General features: G+C 47.4%; 2 protein-coding genes across 2 annotated transcripts in view; one reads left to right on the top strand and one right to left on the bottom strand.

Moving 5' to 3' along the window:
- Positions 1-4,381: 4,381 nt before the first annotated feature.
- Positions 4,382-4,809, bottom strand: LOC102921929 (large ribosomal subunit protein eL31). Its single transcript, XM_006976518.4, has one exon. The coding sequence runs from the start codon at positions 4,790-4,792 to the stop codon at positions 4,415-4,417; it is 378 nt and encodes a 125-aa protein (XP_006976580.1). The 5' UTR covers positions 4,793-4,809; the 3' UTR covers positions 4,382-4,414.
- A 4,359-nt stretch (positions 4,810-9,168) lies between these two features.
- The window catches only part of Grin2b (glutamate ionotropic receptor NMDA type subunit 2B), a 668,532-nt gene continuing 659,218 nt past the window's right edge, over positions 9,169-18,482 (top strand). The window contains exon 1 of the mRNA XM_076568099.1: positions 9,169-9,307. The gene's annotated coding sequence lies outside the window, so the exon portion shown is untranslated. The remainder of the gene's footprint in view (positions 9,308-18,482) is intronic.

The raw sequence follows: 18,482 nt of genomic DNA, 5'->3' as shown, positions 1-18,482 counted from the left end.
CACATAGGACCATGCATATGGTTGTTCAGCACAAGCTGAGTCCCCAGATTCTGCAACCAGTTCCTCCATCCTGAACCCTCTGCCTCCCTCCTAGTTTTAATGGACGACATCACCATCTTGCTTTAGTGGATGACATCACCATCTTGTTTCAGTGGATGACATCATCAACATCTTTGCTGGTTCCTTTCCTAAGTTTCCTGGGCTGGTGGGAATCTGAACTGGAAGCCTAGACTTTCTGGACATTTGTTTAGGACAAACTCTAATTGCAGGGTACCCCTATCTCTCCACTATTGGGTTGTGATACAATGCTATACAGGTTGATGGGATTTTGACTACCTGGGTGGCTGCCAAGAAGCCAAATAATTCAACAGGTACAGAAATCCAGCTTCTTGTGTGGTGAAAGGAGACCTGAAGGGAGATGGGCAGGTAAGAGCCCTTCTCCATTCCTTGGATTCTATGAGGGCATTATTTCTTCTAACATTTTGTTGTTCAAGAGTCACATGCTGTCACCCATCTTTCTGTGGCTTGTGATGCAGTGGCCAGCACAGTGCAGTTGGGCATTGTATCATTAGATGTATTTTTTTTTATCTTCTTGCTCAGGCTGTGTATTTTTTTAATGGTGGCTGCCCCAGGCTTGTGCCTCTTAAGCAATATGTCAATAACTTAATCCTGGCTTCGGGCTCTGTTTTCTAGATGATTCAAACTAAGATAGTTACAGTTTTGCCATAGAGAGAAGGCTACACACATGAGAGAGGAGCCGTCTGTGAGGATGTTTACTGTAGCCTCTTGTGCAGCACTGAAGAATTATAAGCAGACATTATTGTGGTGGTCTGTATAGACAGGTAACATGTGTCACCAAAAACAAAGGGCCTCGAGCCAAATATGTAACACAGAAAGAAAATTAAAAAGTATAAGTTGAAGTGGCAGAAAAATCTGTATTGCATGGAATCATTTAGACAAAGTTTTATTTAATTATTTAAGGTAAAGTTTCTTAAAAAGATTTGCTTTACATCGCTGTGTGTCTCTGAGTGAGTTTGTGTGTGTGTGTGTGTGTGTGTGTGTGTGTGTGTGTGTGTGTGTGTGTGTGCAGATGCCTGTGGAGGCTAGAATGCTGCTGGAGCTGGAGTTAGGTGTTTGCCAGCAGCCTGATGTGGTTGTTTGGAACTGAACTCCGGTCTCTGAAAGAGCTGCACGCACTCTTGACTTCCTTGGGCACCCCTTTATACAAATTTATGAACATAAAGGTAACATCATTAAATTCCCACATATATGAAATGTGAGTGAAGTAGAAATGTAAGGCATTTTGGGGGAAGGAGGACATATTTCAAGATAGGTGGCGGCTGGGCCTGGGGCCTCAGATCTGTGTTTTCAGCTACTCAGGGGGCTGAGGCAGAAGGAAGCACTAACTGGTGCTTTTGGGGGTGACAGGGTGAGTTCGAGGCCAGTGTGCTGGGTATCTTAGGAAGGCTTTGTCTCAAAATAAGGGCCTGGAGTGAGTGCCTAGAATGTGGGAGGCCCTGGGGTTGTCTGGTGAGTGCTGGTGAGTGGGGAGACTGAGTGATTGCTCTCTTTCTCCCCCTTTCCTCCTTCCCCCTTCTCACTCTCCCTCCTCCCTTCCTTCCTCCCTCTCTCCCCCTTCTCACTCTCCCTCCTCCCTTTCTCCCTCCCTCCCTTCCTACTCCCTCTCTCCCTCCTTCCCATTCTTCCTCCCTCCCTCCTTCCCGTTCCCCCTCCCTCTCTCTCTCTCTCCCTTTTTTCTCTTTCCAGAGTCTCATGTAGCCCAGGTTGGCTCAAACTTGTTATGTACTGGAGGCTGGTCCTCATGCTGGCTAGACAAGCACTCTGCCAACTGAGCGTGCCCACCAAACAATAGCTGTCTTTACCCAGAGGAGGGGTGGGGCAGAGGGGGTTAGTGGGTGGGGGGTAGGGGTAGGGGTAGGTGGGGGGGTGGGGGGGTGGGGCTTGAGAACACCAGTAACGCTTTACTCCTTGAGTTGAACAGTAGAGCTGTTCTGTATGGTGCCGAGAAAGATCTGTGACAGCTCTAGTTTTGGTTTTGAATGAGGGGGTTTGATAAGTATATAGCAAACCAAAGAAAAAGGATAAATAGGAAACATTAGATGACAGTAAAATGTCATCAAATCAGGTGCCCAAAATATCCAGGAGAAATGGACTGGGGAAACCCCTTTAAGGTAGCCTGCTGGAGTTCTTGATAGGGACAGTCTTGGCTGAGAGCGGGGAGTCATCTCCCCCCGCCTTCTCCCTCCTCCCATGAAGCACCGAGAAAAAGAATAAGTAACTGCAGAAAGGTTACATCATCAAATAAGCACCCAAAGGGAGCTGACTGGGGAAGTTGAGGCAGCAACTGGAGTTCTCACTTGAGCTCTCTCTCTGGGGACAAACTCCCAGCTTCCCCTCCCCCTGCAGGCATTTTTATAGAACGGATAAGTTACAGTGCCCTCTGCTGGAAATGCTTCATCTTCTAGCTCTCCTCAAGGACGCAGTGTTTTCACTTGGGGACTGTTTTGCTCTTCTCTGCCCTCAGTGGTACAGTTAATGGAACCAGCTTGTGCTAGACAAGGGGCCTTGAAGGACACTTTGAGACAAATGTACTCTGAAAACCCCACTTCCAGAGTCAGCCTCACAGTGAGCTTGAACAGCGCGTGACAACTTACCGTGAAACGTCTCACAGCTATGGAGGCTGGGAAAGTGCGTTACTGGATTCTCTCCATCTCCTCTTGCTGAGGTTGGGTCTTGGAGGCTGGCTTATTTCAATGCATCTGTGAGCTTGTTTTCACTCCGGATTCTGAGTGGATCCGGCTAGTGGGGGAGCATCCACAGGACATGGGGTGGGGGGTGGGTTACAGGAGAAGAAAGCTGGGACAGCATTTTAAGGTTTTATGTTGCTTAGTATTGTATTATTTTCTTAGTCTACATAAGTCTGGAGAAAATACCACAGATACACACTAGGTGCTTGGCCTGGAATGTGGTGTGTGGATGTAGGTGCTGACATGAGTGAAGAGAGGAGAAGGAAGGAGAGAGAATCACTCACAGAAGGGAAGACAGAACTCTCTTTTCAAAAAGATGAAGTTGGCCGGGCGGTGGTGGCGCACGCCTTTAATCCCAGCACTTGGGAGGCAGAGGCAGGCGGATCTCTGTGAGTTCGAGGCCAGCCTGGGCTACCAAGTGAGTTCCAGGAAAGGTGCAAAGCTACATAAGAGAAACCCTGTCTTGGGAAAAAAAAAAGAAAAAAAAAAAAAAAGATGAAGTAATTTCCAAATCTTGCCTTTTCCTCTCCATCTTTTTGTTTGTTTTAAAACTAAACACTTGTTTTATTTTTATTTTTAACGGGTGCTCGCTCACAGAGCACATGCGTGCACGTGTATGTGTGCGTGTGTGCATGTGCGTGCACGTGTATGTGTGCGTGTGTGCATGTGTGCTTGCGTGTGCGTGTGTGTGTGTGTGTGCGCGCGTGTGTGTGTGTGTGTGTGTGTGTGTGTGTGTGTGTGTGTGTGTGTGTGTGTGTATGTGTGTGTATGTGTGTGAATGTGTCTGAGGAGGCCAGATGAAGGCACCAGATTCTCTAGAGCTCAAGTTACAGGCAGTTGTGAACCACTGATGCTGGGATTTGAACTGAGGTCCTAGGCAAGTGTGTTACTTGCTCTTAACTGAGAAGCCATCTCTCCAGTCCTGTTGCTTGTGTTTTTGAGACAGGATTTCATGTAGCATAGACTGGCCTCAAACCTGGTACACAGATCCTGAGGATGACCTTGAACATCCTCCTGCCTTCACTTCTAGGAGGATGCCATCTTGGTCAGTTCATGTGTGCTGGAGACTGAACTGGAGCTTGGCGCGCGTGCCCAATAAACTCTCTGCCCAGCAAACTGCATCCCGAGTGCCCTCCCCCAGCCTCTAAGGAGTTAGCGTGCGGAGCAAGGGGTGGGCTAGCGCCCGCCCTCCCACCCTCCCGTGCTCTCCTGGGTACAAAGGGCTGGAGGGGAATCTCCAAGACAGAACTGGAAGAGCAGGTCACACTGGGCGCCAGTCTAAAGACAAGTTAAGAACTGGAGCTGGGGTTGCTGTCCGTGAAGAAGGAGGCTGAGTAGGGACATCTGCAGGAGGGAGGGATTCCAGAAGGGGTACAGGTGTGGGGGGGTGTTCATTTATCTTGATCAGGACTCTTGAAGCCGGAAGGCCATCTATCTATTCCCACACTTTCAATATTGCCCTTGATCTTAGGATTCAGTTTTCCTTAAAGACATTCCATAAAGAAAACAAGGGAATTGTTAAAACAATATTTTCTTTCCTTTCTCAAAAAGTCACCTCCAATTTTCTTTCTGAAGCCTTTTTTTTTTTTTTTTTTTTTTTTTTTTTTTTGAAGGTAGTTCTCCAACTTTATTTGACACTCTGCGGCTTAGTTCTCATCCACGTTGACTGTCTGCAGATTTTTGAATGTGGTAACAGGTACGTAAGTTACCAGTGTGTAGAGCTTGTTTGGGGAGTCCTCATCCTCATTACGTTTTCTGGACAAACGTACACGGATACGGTATGGAACATTCCTTATTCCTTTGGCCCAGACGGCTTTATTGAGCCTGGTATCAATGCGCACATCTGGAGTACCCATCTCCTTCATGGCAAATTTCCGGATTTCTTTGAGTGCCCTAGGGGCACGCTTCTTGAAGCCCACTCCATGGATGCGCTTGTGAATGTTGATGGTGTATTCTCGGGTCACCACCTCGTTGATGGCAGAACGGCCCTTCTTCTTCTCGCCACCCTTCTTTGCGGGAGCCATTCTGCCGGGCCCAAGCTGGAAAGCCTGAAGCCTTTTTTTTGTTTTGTTTTGTTTTGTTTTTTTCCTGCTCTACAGATCTGATCATGTTCAGCGCTCTTTCACATCTGGAAGAAAATCTCAGCTCTTCCTTGTGTTTAAATATGTGCCCCCCATCTCTGCGGCTCCACCCTCTTCCTTTTTCCTCTCCCTCCCTGTAACCTTGTCATTCTTAGAGATGCAATTTCCGTTGGAGCGGTTTCTCTCTGTGGCGCTGTTCGGGTCAGAGCATTTGTTTGCTGAGGGAGGCTTTCTGTGTGTCAAGGGTGTCTCCTGCCTCGCTGGTTTCAACCACCAGCTGCCATTAACACTACTGCAAGTTGTTAGAAAAACCAGATGTTTTTTCTAGACACCCCAAAATCTTTCCCAGGGTCCAAAATTGTCCCTGGTAACCACCAGTGAGGTGGCGTGTGCTATTCCATAGCCTCCCTTTCCTCTCTCTCCCCTTCCCCCTTCCTCTGTATGCACGCTCATGGAGCGTGCTGCAACTTGCACTCAAGTGAGTGTGTGTGTGTGTGTGTGTGTGTGTGTGTGTGTGTGTGTGTGTAGGTCAGAGGACAACCTTGGATATGGGTCATCATTACCTTCTACCTTCTTTGAGACGGGATCTCTTGCTCACTATTATGTGTGCCAAGCTAGTTAACTGGAATCTTTCAGGAATTTGCTTCGCCTTTGCCTCCCGTTTCGTAGATGGAGGGTTATTATTGCAACTGCTTTACCTGACCTCAGGCCCTTGATTTATCTACTGAGCCATGTCTGTAGCCACCCCCCCACCCCCCGCCTTTTTTCTTCATAGGATGATTTTTTCAGTGTGGTCAACCATGCAAACACAGTCTCCACTCAGTCCTCTGTGACTCTCTGGAGGTGGCAAGTTGGCCCTCACAGGAACACACACAACACTTTGCCTAACTGCTCCATATTCAACCAGATTCTAACAAATTACCGGCTCCCCACTAGCCTGAGAGACCAGACCCTCACACGGTCTTGGTTTGGTGTTCCTTTTTTACATGCTACCCTCTCTACCTAGCTAAAGCTGCCCTTGAGTATTGACAATATTTGTGCACATTTGAAAATCTTCCTAGATTTTGCACATTATTAAACTAGTTTAAAAATGGCATTTAGAAGTTGGTGAGATGACTTGGCAGGTAAGGGTGCTTGCTGCCAACCCTGCCAACCTGAGCTGTAGCCCAGGATCCCGCATGGTGGAAGGAGAGAACCAATTCCTGCAGGTTGTTCTCTGACTCCCACAAGAGCATGAGCAAGCACACACACACACACACACACACACACACACACACACACACACACTGTAAAAAAATGACATTTAAAAACCAATTATTTTTTTTTTCAATAGTTTCAATGTGATGCCTGCGATACCTAAAAAAAAATATTTAATTTTTAAAATAATTTTTGGTTTTCAAGACAAGGTTTCCCTGTGTAACCTTGCTTGTCTTGGAACTCACTCTGTAGACCAGGCTGGCCTTGGACTCAGAAATCTGCCTGCCTCTGTCACCTGGCCCCAGGTTTTATTTATTACATCTACAGTGTGTGTGTGTGTGTGTGTGTGTGTGTGTGTGTGTGTGTGTGTGTGTGTGTGTCCCGCCCGCACCTGTGTGTACAGGGTGCATGTGGAGCTCCAGATGTCAACCTCAAGTGCTGTCCCTCAGGTGCTGCCAACCTCATTTTGTTGAGAGAGGGTTCCTCATTGTCTGGAGCTAACCCTGCGCCCACATCTGCCTATCCTCCCTCACTCCTGCTCATATGCAAGCACGGCCACACTCAGCTTTTGACGTGGGTTCCCAGGACTAAAGTCAGGTCCTTGCGCTTGTGGGGCAAACGCTCGTCTCACTGAGTTATCTCCCTGGTTTCCCAAACCCGATGTTTTATATGTGACTTATGAGCAGTGCTTCTAGTTATTCAGCCTGGTGTTTGTTTTACGTCATTGTGGAGCCCAGGATGGCTTCACACTCACCATGTAACCAACGCTGACTCGAACTCCTGATCTTCCTGCCTCCGCCTCCCAATTGCTGAGATTTCAAGTGTCTGCCAACACATTTTGCTTCAGTGTTAGAATATAGTTTATAGATTATTTGTACATATCTACAATGGGAGAGTTTTATAACATATGTAAATTTTATAGACATTTTAATGTTATCCATATGTACAGGTATGCTTCATTTGCATTTGATGATGTCATCAGGCAAGCATGGGGTATATGCACTCTTTAAAATGCACAGAACCATATAGTTACTTGACAGTAAGTCTGCACTTCATTTAGTTATGTAGGGCCAACATGACTTAAAAGCTATTCTTGTGGCTGGAAAGATTGCTCAGTGGTTTGCTCAACTGTTGCTCATCCGGAGGACCCAGGTTCAGTTTCCGGCACCCATGTCTAGCAGTTCACAGCCTTCTGTTACTCCAGCTCCAGGAGATCCAAAGTCTCCATCCAGTCTCTGCAGGTCCCTGTGCTCACAGACACTTGCACACAGACACAACTGTATATACAGAATTAAAAGATAACAATACAAATGGAACCTCTCAAAGTTACTCTGTTTAGGAAGCTCATTATCCATCAATGGTAACTGAAAAAGATTTTTGAACATTGGCTTTCTAAGTGGTCTATGGCTTGCCAATGCCGCCATCTTCTGGATACCATTACACACTGCACCATTTAAAGGATAAAGTTCTTCACGGATGCTGTGAGAAATTCCACTTTCTTTCCTTTTTGTTTGTTTTAGAAAAGGCCTGGATACCCTTTCCCCACTAAATCCTTGACTGTTTGCCAGTGTTCCGGCACCTGCTGGGGGAAGGGTGGTGTGGTACCATCACAGTGTAGGCTGGTGAACTGTCTTCATTTCAACCTCTGGGCCTTTTTCTGTTCTGCTTTATGTCTTCGGAACATAGGCTAGCCTCGAGGATGCACACCAAGGAGCCCCCTGGACTTTAGCTTCCAGGTGGATCAGGGCAATGGGAAGCATTAAAACAAGATCAAAGGGAGAGGAGGAAACAGACCCAGCATATCCATTCCATTAGCGCCATCCCTTGAGGATGCTGGCTCTGTTCATCAAATGAAGGTCATGTCTCCCATCCGAGGCCTTTACTAAAATAGCTTACTCTCTATCAGAGCAGTAATTATTTCCTACTTACGTCACGAAGAGCCAAATGTGATAACAGTCCTGTGTGAATGAAATGTCCCCCATAGGCTGATGTATTTGAGCTTGTGGTCCCCCGGAGGTGGTGCTGTTTGGGGGCAGGTTATGAAATCTTTATGACTTGGATCCGTCCTGGAGGAGGTGTGTCACTGAGGGTGGGCTTTGAGGACATGGAGTCTTCTCCCTGCTCTGTCTCTCTGCTTCCTGTGTGGATGAAACGGGAACTCTCTGCTTCCTGCAACTTCTGCCATGCCTTCCTTACCATATGGACTTTATCCCCCTGGAACCAGAAGCCAACACAACTCTGACTCCTGAAGTTGCTTCTGGTCCTGAGATTTTCTTGCAGCCACAGAAAAGTAGCGGATACAAGTATCTGACTATAAAGAAGGCCAGAATGCTGCCCCTGATGACCGTCTTTTATAATGACCCTTCTATTAAACTCCCCAGAAGAAGTGACAGAAGGGAGGGAGGGTTCGTTTTGGCTTTTGGCTTGCAGATTTAGGGGATGCAGTGCACTCTGATGAGGAGGGGACGACTGCTGGAGGGCTCTGTCCACGGCAGCGGGGAAGTGAGGTAGCTGGGTTACACATCTTGGTCAAACGAGAAGCAGGCACCTAAGTCCAGAATGAGAGGTGGGTACAGGCTTCAAGGGCCGCCCCTAGTGGCCTCCACCTGATCGTTATGCCTCCCCCCACGCCCTCCCAAAGATCTCATAACGTCTCAGAACAGTAGACCTAAGCAGCTGGGACCGAGTGTTCATGCACACGTGCCTTGGAGGACACTTTACATCCAGATCCCCACATTCGCTGACCACAGTGACGGGAACGGTGGTAACTGTTACCTCCGGTGCTGTAGTTGGGTTATTGTGTCCCCTTCAGGCCGTGTGTTGAAGGTTTGGGCCCCAGGGTGCTGATATTCGGAGGAGATAGAACCTTTAAGAGAAGGGAACCTAGTGGAACCAAGTTAAGTCACGGGGACTATCCTCAAAGGGGATTGACCCGGCTAGTTTTGTGTCAACTCTACACAAGCTAACGTCATCAGAGAGGAGGAAGCCTCTATCGAAAAAAATGCCTCCGTAAGATCTGGCAAGCCTGTGAGGCATTGTCTCAATTAGTGATCCATGGGGGAGGGCCCAGCCCATGGTGGGTGGTGCCACCCCTGGGCTGATGGTTCTGGGTTCTATCAGAAAGCAGGCTGAGCAAGCCAGGGGAAGCAAGCCAGTAAGCAGCACCCTCCGTGGCCTCTGCATCGGCTCCTACCTCCAGGTGCCTGCCCTGCTGGAGTTCCTGCCCTCATGGCTTTTGATGATGACCTGTCATATGGAGCTGTGAGTAAAATAAGCCCTTTCCTCCCCAAGTTGCTTTGGTCACGGAGTCTCAGCACATCAGTAGTGACCCTCTCTAAGACAGGGTATTAGGATGCTGTCTTCTCTCCTCTGTCTTTGCAGCACTCACTGCCATCCCAATGTGGCTTTGCCACAGGTCCAGACGCAGCGTGGCCCAGCAATACTGAACCATTGGGCCTGCTGCTGTCCAATGGGTAACTGAAAGCACAATGAAACTTTGCACCTCTGCCTTCATCTTGTACCTGCTTCTTCTGCCTCAAACTTTGGAACAAATTCCTGCTCTACTCCACGCGTTAATCATTTAGAGTTTGTCCTGTGATCCTCCGAGATGAAAAACTAGGGGTTTAAAAGATTTTCTGGAACATTCCAAACATCCTGCTCCAGAATTCCTAGAGGGACATCTAGAGTCTACATCTGTGCCCTTGCACCTCCCAGGAACAGGATTCTTGCAGGTAGATCACCCCATGTCCAGACTGTCCACTTAAGCTGCAGCCATCCTCTCATGGGGACTGAACTGTGTCTGCCTCCCAGGATGACCGGTCAGATGGAAAGACAGCATGCAAGGCAAATGGAGATTGTTCCCTTAGTGCCAGCAACTTCCTCAACACCAGAGGGAGCCCCCCCCCCCGCCCCGCCCCCCAGCAGCTGTGTTCACACTGATGAGACTGGGTGTGCTGTGCAACCCACCCCCACCTGCCTTATTTTTATTTTTTTGCCTGGAATAATCTCAAGCCATTCCAGCTGCCCCGGAGGCAACCCTTGGACCTGTTTTCCTCCTGCAGCTACATTGAATTTCTTGTCTGTTTTTGAGACAGGGCCTGATGTAGCCCAGCCTGGCCTCAAACTCATTTGTGAAGCTGAAGATGACCTTGAACTTCGATATTCCTGCCGACACCTCCCCATTGCTGGGATTACAGGCATGCACTGCCCACCCTATTTATAGGGTGCTGAGAATGGAACCCAAGGTCTGTGCCTGCTACACAAGCGCTCTGCCAGCCCAACTACATCTCTAGCTGAGGGATGAGGCATTAGGTCCCTGATAGGCAGATAGATAAGAAGAGGGGCCAAATAGATGGAAAAAAAAAATGGGGAATTTCCAGTTTCTTTTCATACTTCTGACTGGAGCCAGAGATCTACAGGTCTGGTGGGCTTTTTCTCCCGCCAGCAGGACTCCCCTGCCACTGGGATTGGAGATCCGAGGAGTTGAAATGAATACCTATTTTACCATGAGGCAGAGGCCCTGGCAGAATTCTGTGGCTTGGATGATCGTTTCTCAAATATGTTTTAAAGGCTTGGTTCCTGGTGGTAATATTGGAAGATGGTGAGACCTTTAAGAAAAGGTCATCAGGTCACTGGGGGCTTGCTCTTGAAGGAGACTGTGGGAACCAGTCACTCCTTCCTCTTCCTTGCTTCCTGCCTCACAGGATGAGTAGCTTCCACCTCCACACACTTCCGATATAACGTGCCTTGTTGGTGAATGAAAACGTGGACATGACTGCTCCAATGTGTGGTTGAGGAGAAGAGTTTGTAGATGTGAGGGAGAGAACAGTCAGAGGCACCTGGAAGAGTCCAGACTCAATCTAGACATGGAGGAGGGGGTGGGAAGAGGGGAGAGAGAGAGAGAGAGAGAGAGAGAGAGAGAGAGAGAGAGAGAGAGAGAGAGAGAGAGAGAGAGAAGGCAAGCAGACCAGTAGAGGAGCACAGGACTGAGAGCGCGCATGGCTGACATGGCAGGTTTACATAGGTTTACAGAGGAAGGAGAAGCTGGGGGAAGGGAATGGGCTGGAGAGGCTTGGAGCAGGGGTCTGTGTGAGAGGTGCTGGAAGGAACCACAGGTACTGAGGAAGCCTTGTCCTGGGCTTCTTTGGGTCCTGGCAGTTGGAGGTCCCAAACAATAGGACACTCAATTCTGGACTGAACCTCCAAAACTATGATTCAAAATGAACTTTTTCTTTTAAATTTTAATAACATTTGTTTTTTTTTGTTTATGTGTTTGTATGTGAGCCAGTATGAGTGTATGTGCCAGAAGAGGGCATCATATCCCCTGGAACTGGAGTTATAGGCAGTTGTGAACCACCATGTAGGTGCTGGGAATTGAACTTAGGTCCTCTGCAAGAGCAGCTAGTGTTCTTAAGCACTGAACAATCTCTCCAGCACCCCCTTCTTTTTTATTGTTAGTTTCTTTAGTGTACAAATACTAAGTTTCTTAGAAGGACTTTTGTTTTCTTTTTGAGGGAGGGTCTCTGGTATCCCAGGCTATCCCAAGGCTTACTCTGTTGCCACAGATGGCAAGTTCTTGACCTTCACATACCCTCTGTCAAGGCTTGGTGTTTCAGATATCTGCCACCGTTCCATATTTCATCATAGTATTTTCTTACCTGTATATCCTAAATACCTTGCTCATGTCCTGTATGTTTATGTATGTCTTATTTATTATATGTTTATATTTAAATCTAGATCCTGCATATGAGAGACTAATCCTTTTTAGGTATTACACTTCAGGTATTACATTATAGAACTGGAAAGCTGCCTGATACAGAAATCTATTAGTAAATGCTTCCAAACTAGCATTCATAATGTCAGAAATATATGACTTCGCAAGACAGTTCAGCCGCGGTGTTTGAAGGGAGAGTCTGTGCCATGCTTGATATGTGAAGCAGTGTGTGGTAACTGCTCACTGCTGGTACGGCTACCGTGGACCTTGACCCTCGCTTGGCACTGCCAGGGTTCAGTTTATGGAAGGAGCGAAGATCATTGTGATGCTTGCTTTCTCTGTTAAACTTTTCCTAAACTGCACCTTCCAGTTCTTAAAAATTCTTTGTTTGAGGTCCAGCCTCAGATGATTTTATTGCTTGTTGGCACAGAGACTTCAAAGCTAAAGGCAAACCAGCTTCCTCAGGTGTGCATGTTTTTTTTCTGTGGGACTGTTAGCCGGTGTGCATAGTGGGATGGAAGCAGGTATTGTTGAAGGGATACGTTCACGGAAAGACTTTGGTCTCTGCCAGCTGAGACCTTAGACATGAGTTATCTGACTTAAGAAAAGTCACACTCCCTTCCACAACCTCTGATATTTTTTGGGGAAAAAGTGTGCGGCAGAGAGGGAATGTGGAACTTGGCTGAGGATTCCTTGGGCTCAGTTAGACTTTAGGAACAAGTGGGTGTGTGACCTTGAGTCACTTTTTTTTTTTTTTGCATCAGTGTGCTGGCTGGTTTTATGTCATCTTGACACAAGCTAGAGTCATTAGAGAGGAAGGAGCCTCAGCTGAGAAAATGCCTCCATAAGATCAGGCTGTAGACAAGCCTATGGGGCATTTTCTTAATTAGTGATTGATGAGGGATCAGCCCATTGTGGGTGGTTCCACCCCTGGGCTGGTGGTCCTGGGATCTATAAGAAACCAGGCCTAGCAAGCCATGTGGAGCAAGCTAGAAAGTAGCTCCTTTTCATGGCTTCTGTATCAGTTCCTGTCTCCAGGTTCCTGTCCTGTTGGAGTTCCTGTCTTGACTTCCTTCAATGTAGAAGCGTAAGCCAAATAAGCTCTTTCCTCTTTGACTTGATTTTGGTTACAGTTTTTTATCACAGCAATAGTAATCCTAACTAAGACAAGTTGGTACCCGGATAGTAGGTACTGCTGTGACAGACCTGACTGTGTTGTTTAGGGGAGGATTATGGAAGGACTTTGGAACTTTGGCCTAGAAAAGTCTTGTGCATTGTGCACTGTGAGCTGTTTTGTATGAGCTTGTGAGGTAAGAATGCTGAGAGCAGTGCAGACCGGGGAGGCCTGACTTGTGAAGTTTCAGAAGGAAGCAAAGACTCTGTCAGGCCATTTTCATGAAGAAGGGAAGGGTGTGTGTGGGATGGAAGGTCATCATAAGGGAACCCACAGAAATGACTAACATGGACCTATAGGAACTCACAGACTCTGGACTGACAGCTAGGGAGCCCGAATGGGACTGACCTAGGTCCTCCACATACGTGGGACAGTTATGTAGCTTGGTCCATCTGTGAGACTCCTAGCAGTGGGATCAAGGCCCTTCCCCAATGCTGTGGCTGGCTTTTGGGAACCTATTCCTCATACTGGATTGCTTCTCCCAGCTTTAATACAAAGGGAGGAGCTTAGTCCTACCACAACTTAATATGCCATGCCTTGTTGACACCCATAGGAGGCCTGCCCCTTTCAGAACAGACAGAGGAGTAGATGAGCGGTCAGAGAGGAGGCAGGGAAGGGGATGGAAGGAGGGGAGGGAGGGGAAACTGTGGTCGGGATACAAAATAAATGAAAAAATTTAATTAGCAAAAAGAAACAGGTATGGTTGTAGGGAAATTTGTGAGGCATTTTCTGAATTAGTGATTGATGGGGCTAAGCCCTTTGTGGGTGGTACCATCCCTGGGCTATTGGTCCTGGGTTCTATAAGAAAGCAGGCTGAGCAAGCCATGTGGAACAAGCCAGTAAGCAGCATCTCTCCATGGCCTCTGCATCAGCTTCTGCCTCCAAGTTCCTGCCCTGTGTGAGTTCTTGCCCTCATGGCTTTTGATGATGACCTGTCATATGGAACTGTGAGTGAAATAAACCTTTCCCTCCCCAAGTTGCTTTTGGTCATGGTGTCTCATCATGGCAGTAGTGACCCTAAGACAATCAATCAGCTTTGTCGTGGTCACAGGCTGGGATGCCTCTTGTCTGGGTCCTCTTTGCTCTCATCACGGTGGGAAAAAGGGCACAGCAGCAAGAGGAGCTGGAGACTGTGGAAGTGGGAGGGTGAGGCTGCCTGCACCCCCCTCAGCAGACCCAGAAGCAGGCACTGCCCAGGCAGGCCTCAGCCCCAGGCTATGAACCTCAGGGCCACGCCCATTTCCTGCAGCAAGGCTCCAAAATCTAAAGCCTCCCTGGCCTCTCGAAACAGCGCCGTCCATCTGCTAGGAACTTACCGTTCACTAATAGTGCCTCTGTTCTGTACTTGCTGATATTCTGGTGGACACCTGTGCCCCATCTCACCCAATCCCCCCCGCCCCCAGAGAATGAGCCTCATGGGGTCAAGACTGACCCCAGGAACTGGTAGGAACTGGGCATGTGACAAGGCAGTCTATAACTGATCTCTGTAGGGACACTGATCTTGGGGGCTGCAGCAGGGGGCATAAATGACAACGGAGAAAGAAAAGGGGCACACTTCTCCTGACTGCTTACGTTTAGCCATTAAGAGTTTTTATCAGATACATTTAGGACATAGCATTGGGACAATGATTGTGATTTCACAGCATACGGAGTGTGTAATTTGATTGAGCAGGTGACCAACTCTGAATACCAAATCTAACTTTGTAATTCCGTTTCTTTCATTCTCACATCGCTTAGAGCCAGCGTCTGGTGGCATGGCCTCTGTGGAGTAAAGATATCGCTACAGATTTAGGGCAAACAGAACCTAGTGTTTTGGACCTGAGAGAGTCTCTGAGAACAGAACTGATCTATGCAATGATGGCTTCAGCAGAGTTGTTATTTCCCGTGTCTATTCCTACAGTTTCAGAATGGGGACTGGTGCAGGGGACAGTGGGTGACAGAGTGTGGTTAGTGAGTTTTAGCCGTTAATGTCCCCCCTTTCCTTTCCTTTCTCTCCAGTGCCCCAGAAAAGCCTTTCTCTCTCTCTGCTCGTCCTCTTCTTCCTTCCTCCTCCATGTCTGCCCGTATGCTGCTGTGCTCCCTGCCATGAAGATCATGGACTGACCTCCGAAACTGTCAGCCAGCCCCAGTTAACTCCTTTCTTTTTTAAGAGCTGTCTTGATCATGGCGTCTCCTCACAGCAACAGAACAGAGACTGAGACACTCACTTCTCTTTCTAAAACCCTGAGATTTTCTTTCTGTTGCTCTCAAGACAAAGGTCAAACTTCTGAGGTAGAGGCGGGAGAACTGTGAAGAGGTTGAGGTTGTCTATTTTTGTTTTTGTTTTCTGGGGCAATGTCTCATGTATTCTGGACTGGCCTCAGATTTGCTATGCAACTCATTTTCCTGCCTCTACTTCCTGAGTCCTGGGATTATGGGTGTGCACCACTGTCCTGGTTAGATTTTTGTTAACTCGACACATGCTAGAGTCTGAGATGAGGGAATCTCAACTAGCTGAGAAAATGACCCATCAGATTAACCTGTAGGCCAGCCTGTGGGGCTTTTTTTTTGACTGGTGATTGATGTGGAAGTGTCCAGCCCACTTTGGGCAGTGCTAGTCCTGGGAAGACGGTCCTGGGTTCTATAAGAAAGCAGGCTGAGCAAGCCACACGGAGCAAGCCAGTGGGCAGCATCCTCCATGGCCTGTGCTCCAGCTCCTGCCTCCAGGTTGCTGCTGGAGTTCTCACCTTGGCTTCCTTCAATGACGGACTGTGATCGGGATGTATAGTCCAAATAACCCTTTCTTACATGAGCTGCTTTCTCCCCCAATTTGTTTAGCAATGGAAACTAGATTCAAGCACCCTGCCCGGCACATTTCAATGTAAAAATTACTTTTATTAATTTCTTTTAAAGCTAATTGTCGGGGTCCAGCCTTGGCTTGGGTCCAGGTCCTGAGATGGGGAAGGGGCACTGGCACAAGGAAAACTTCTGACCACCAAGTGGATTGCACTCAAGTGGCCCTGGATAGCTCAGGGCATCTTTATACTTAAACAGAATTTTTTCTTACCAGGGTTACATGAACAGCTTTATTATTGGCTTCTATTTTTGACTTTAAGAAACACATCACAATTTAAGAAATAAATCATGATTATTATGAAAGCCCCCATTGTTCCCCTTTATGCTTCCCAAATACACTTTCCCGAGCCCTACATAACCTTATTCCAGACACAGAGTCCAGCATTTTTCAGGCTGAACTAAATGCTGAGCCAGACACATCCTGCTCTTGAAGCTCTTATGTCAGCTGGCAGTTACTTGTGGTTACAAAGTTAAAAAATAATAGACATGGGCACAATGCTTTAAGAACAACAATATTCAAACCCAGACAATTCTTTCATGTCTGCAAGGTATGTGTTCATACAGTTCCTTTTTCTAAAGGAGGGTCCCATGTCTCAAACTCTCTGTAAAAGGCAGACTTGGACAAAGCACTCTTTTCCCATCTCACTGTACCATACTTCTTCCTCCAATATAAGCTCCTGTGTATGGTAAAGATGGATCTACCCACCCCACACTTTGCGTTGTAGTTTTTCCTCTTGGAGCATACCAGATCCTACCAACGATTCTGTGCTTGGTGTCCAGGGAACTTACTCTCAACAGTGGGCACTATGTGTATTCCTGAGACTTTTTCCCTATTCTGTGTATGCATGCCCTAATCTCCTTTCCAAAACTGTGAGACATAGTTAATGTTCCAAGTGTTGTTTTCACATATGTACCTAACTATCTCTATTGAGTCAGAGAAGTTCCCAGGATTAAGAGTTGTAGTTAGTAATTCCAAATAAGAGATTTGAGAAGCATTAGTCCCCTGTTGAATCTTAGGGGAAAATATTCAAGAAAGAACAGAATTTCCAGGGAAAATTACAGCTATTGCATGTGTGATTGCCAAAGTAGAACTAAAAACCACCCAAAGAATCACCGATATAACGAGAGAGAAAAGAGCCTGTAAGCTGCCTGAATTTTGCAAATTCCTATGCTGTCTCGTGGACTACTGGTCCTTGCCAAGTGAGAGTCCATTTCCCCAGGTGCCTGGCCCTGAGGAAACCCACTGGACAGGTAGTCATATGCTGATCTGAGACTAGGCTGCATGTCTCCCGACAGCTAATGACAATGAGCGACAAGTTATACAAACAGACACACACAGACACACACAGACACACACACACACACACACACTTTAACCTCTAGTTTCTCTTCCTCCTTTTTTTTTTTTTTAAGTCAGGCTGGAAGGGAAGTACTAAGAGTGAGTCCTAATAATGTGCTGTCTGCATTTGGAGAACTGCCTGTCCTGGGACTTTTCTGGCCACCCCAGTGCCAGGCATTAGGTATACTGGGCGACTGCAGCTTGGAAAGAACCCTACCTTGGTTAGTGGCAGATGAAGGCAGAAATGGGGAAGGAAGTGCTGGCCACCCAGTCCTGGCCCCTTTCCCTTCCTTTGTTCCTATTAATGCTAAATAGCAAAGCTTGCTCTCAGGTCAAGCACGGTGGGGCTTTGGCATCTGTGGTGGTTTGAATAGGAGTGGTCCCCATAGACTCACGTGTTTGAATGCTTGGCCCATAGGGAATGATGCTATTAGGAGGTGTGGCCTTGTTGGAGGAAGTTCATCACTGGTGGAGGCGGGCTTTGAGGTCTCATATATACTCAAGCCATGGCCAGTGTGACAATTCACTTCCTGTTGACTGTGGATCAAGATGTAGAATGCTCAGATCCTTCTCCAGCACCATGTCTGCCTGCACGCCTCCATGCCCCTCCATGATGATAATGGACTAAACCTCTAAACCCTAAGCCAGCCCCAATTAAATGTTTTCCTTTATAAGAGTTGCTGTGATCATGGTGTCTCTTCACAGCAATAAAACCCCAACCAAGACAGCTTCCTAGAGGTGAAAATAAAAGGAATAGGTGGAATTCTTAAGTGAGGCTGAATAAAGGAGTTCCTGGTCTAACATCAGAAGCTGGATGAGAGAACAAAGTTTCTCAATAGGCTCTATTGTGGTCCCCAGGATCCTTCAAGAACGCCATGTCTACAGCACCAGCCTAATGCTGCTTATTCTGAGTTTCCCAATCAGAGCTTCTTCTCCTTGTTTTTTCAACAGAATAGCCCAGGCTGGCCTAGAACTCACTATGTAGCCAAGGATAATCTTGAACTTGTTTCTGTTCTTCCTTCTTTCCTTCTTTCCTTCCTTCCTTCCTTCCTTTTTTTTTATTTATTATGTATACAGTGTTCTGCCTGCATGTATGCCCACATACCAGAAGATCTCATTATGGTTGTGAGCCACCATGTGGTTGCTGGGAATTGAACTCAGGACCTCTGGAAGAGCAGTCCGTGCGCTTAACCTCTGAGCCATCTCTCCAGCCCCAGTGGTCCTCTTTCTTCCACTTCACAGGTACTGCGATTACAGGCATGCTCACTGTCATCAGCTCATGGTGTGCTGGGCTGGAACCCAGGCCTTCATGAATGCTAGGCAAGCACTCTCCTGATTGAGCTACATCCTCTTCCCCTTTTCCTGAGACAGGTTC

This window comes from Peromyscus maniculatus, chromosome 3 (genome assembly GCF_049852395.1).
Source record: "Peromyscus maniculatus bairdii isolate BWxNUB_F1_BW_parent chromosome 3, HU_Pman_BW_mat_3.1, whole genome shotgun sequence".
Lineage (NCBI taxonomy): Eukaryota > Metazoa > Chordata > Mammalia > Rodentia > Cricetidae > Peromyscus > Peromyscus maniculatus.
This window is presented reverse-complemented; position numbering and strand designations above follow the sequence as displayed.

Bases quoted from the DNA above. Each gene is read 5' to 3' on its own strand.
- LOC102921929 (XM_006976518.4), bottom strand. From the start codon at position 4,792: ATGGCTCCCGCAAAGAAGGGTGGCGAGAAGAAGAAGGGCCGTTCTGCC.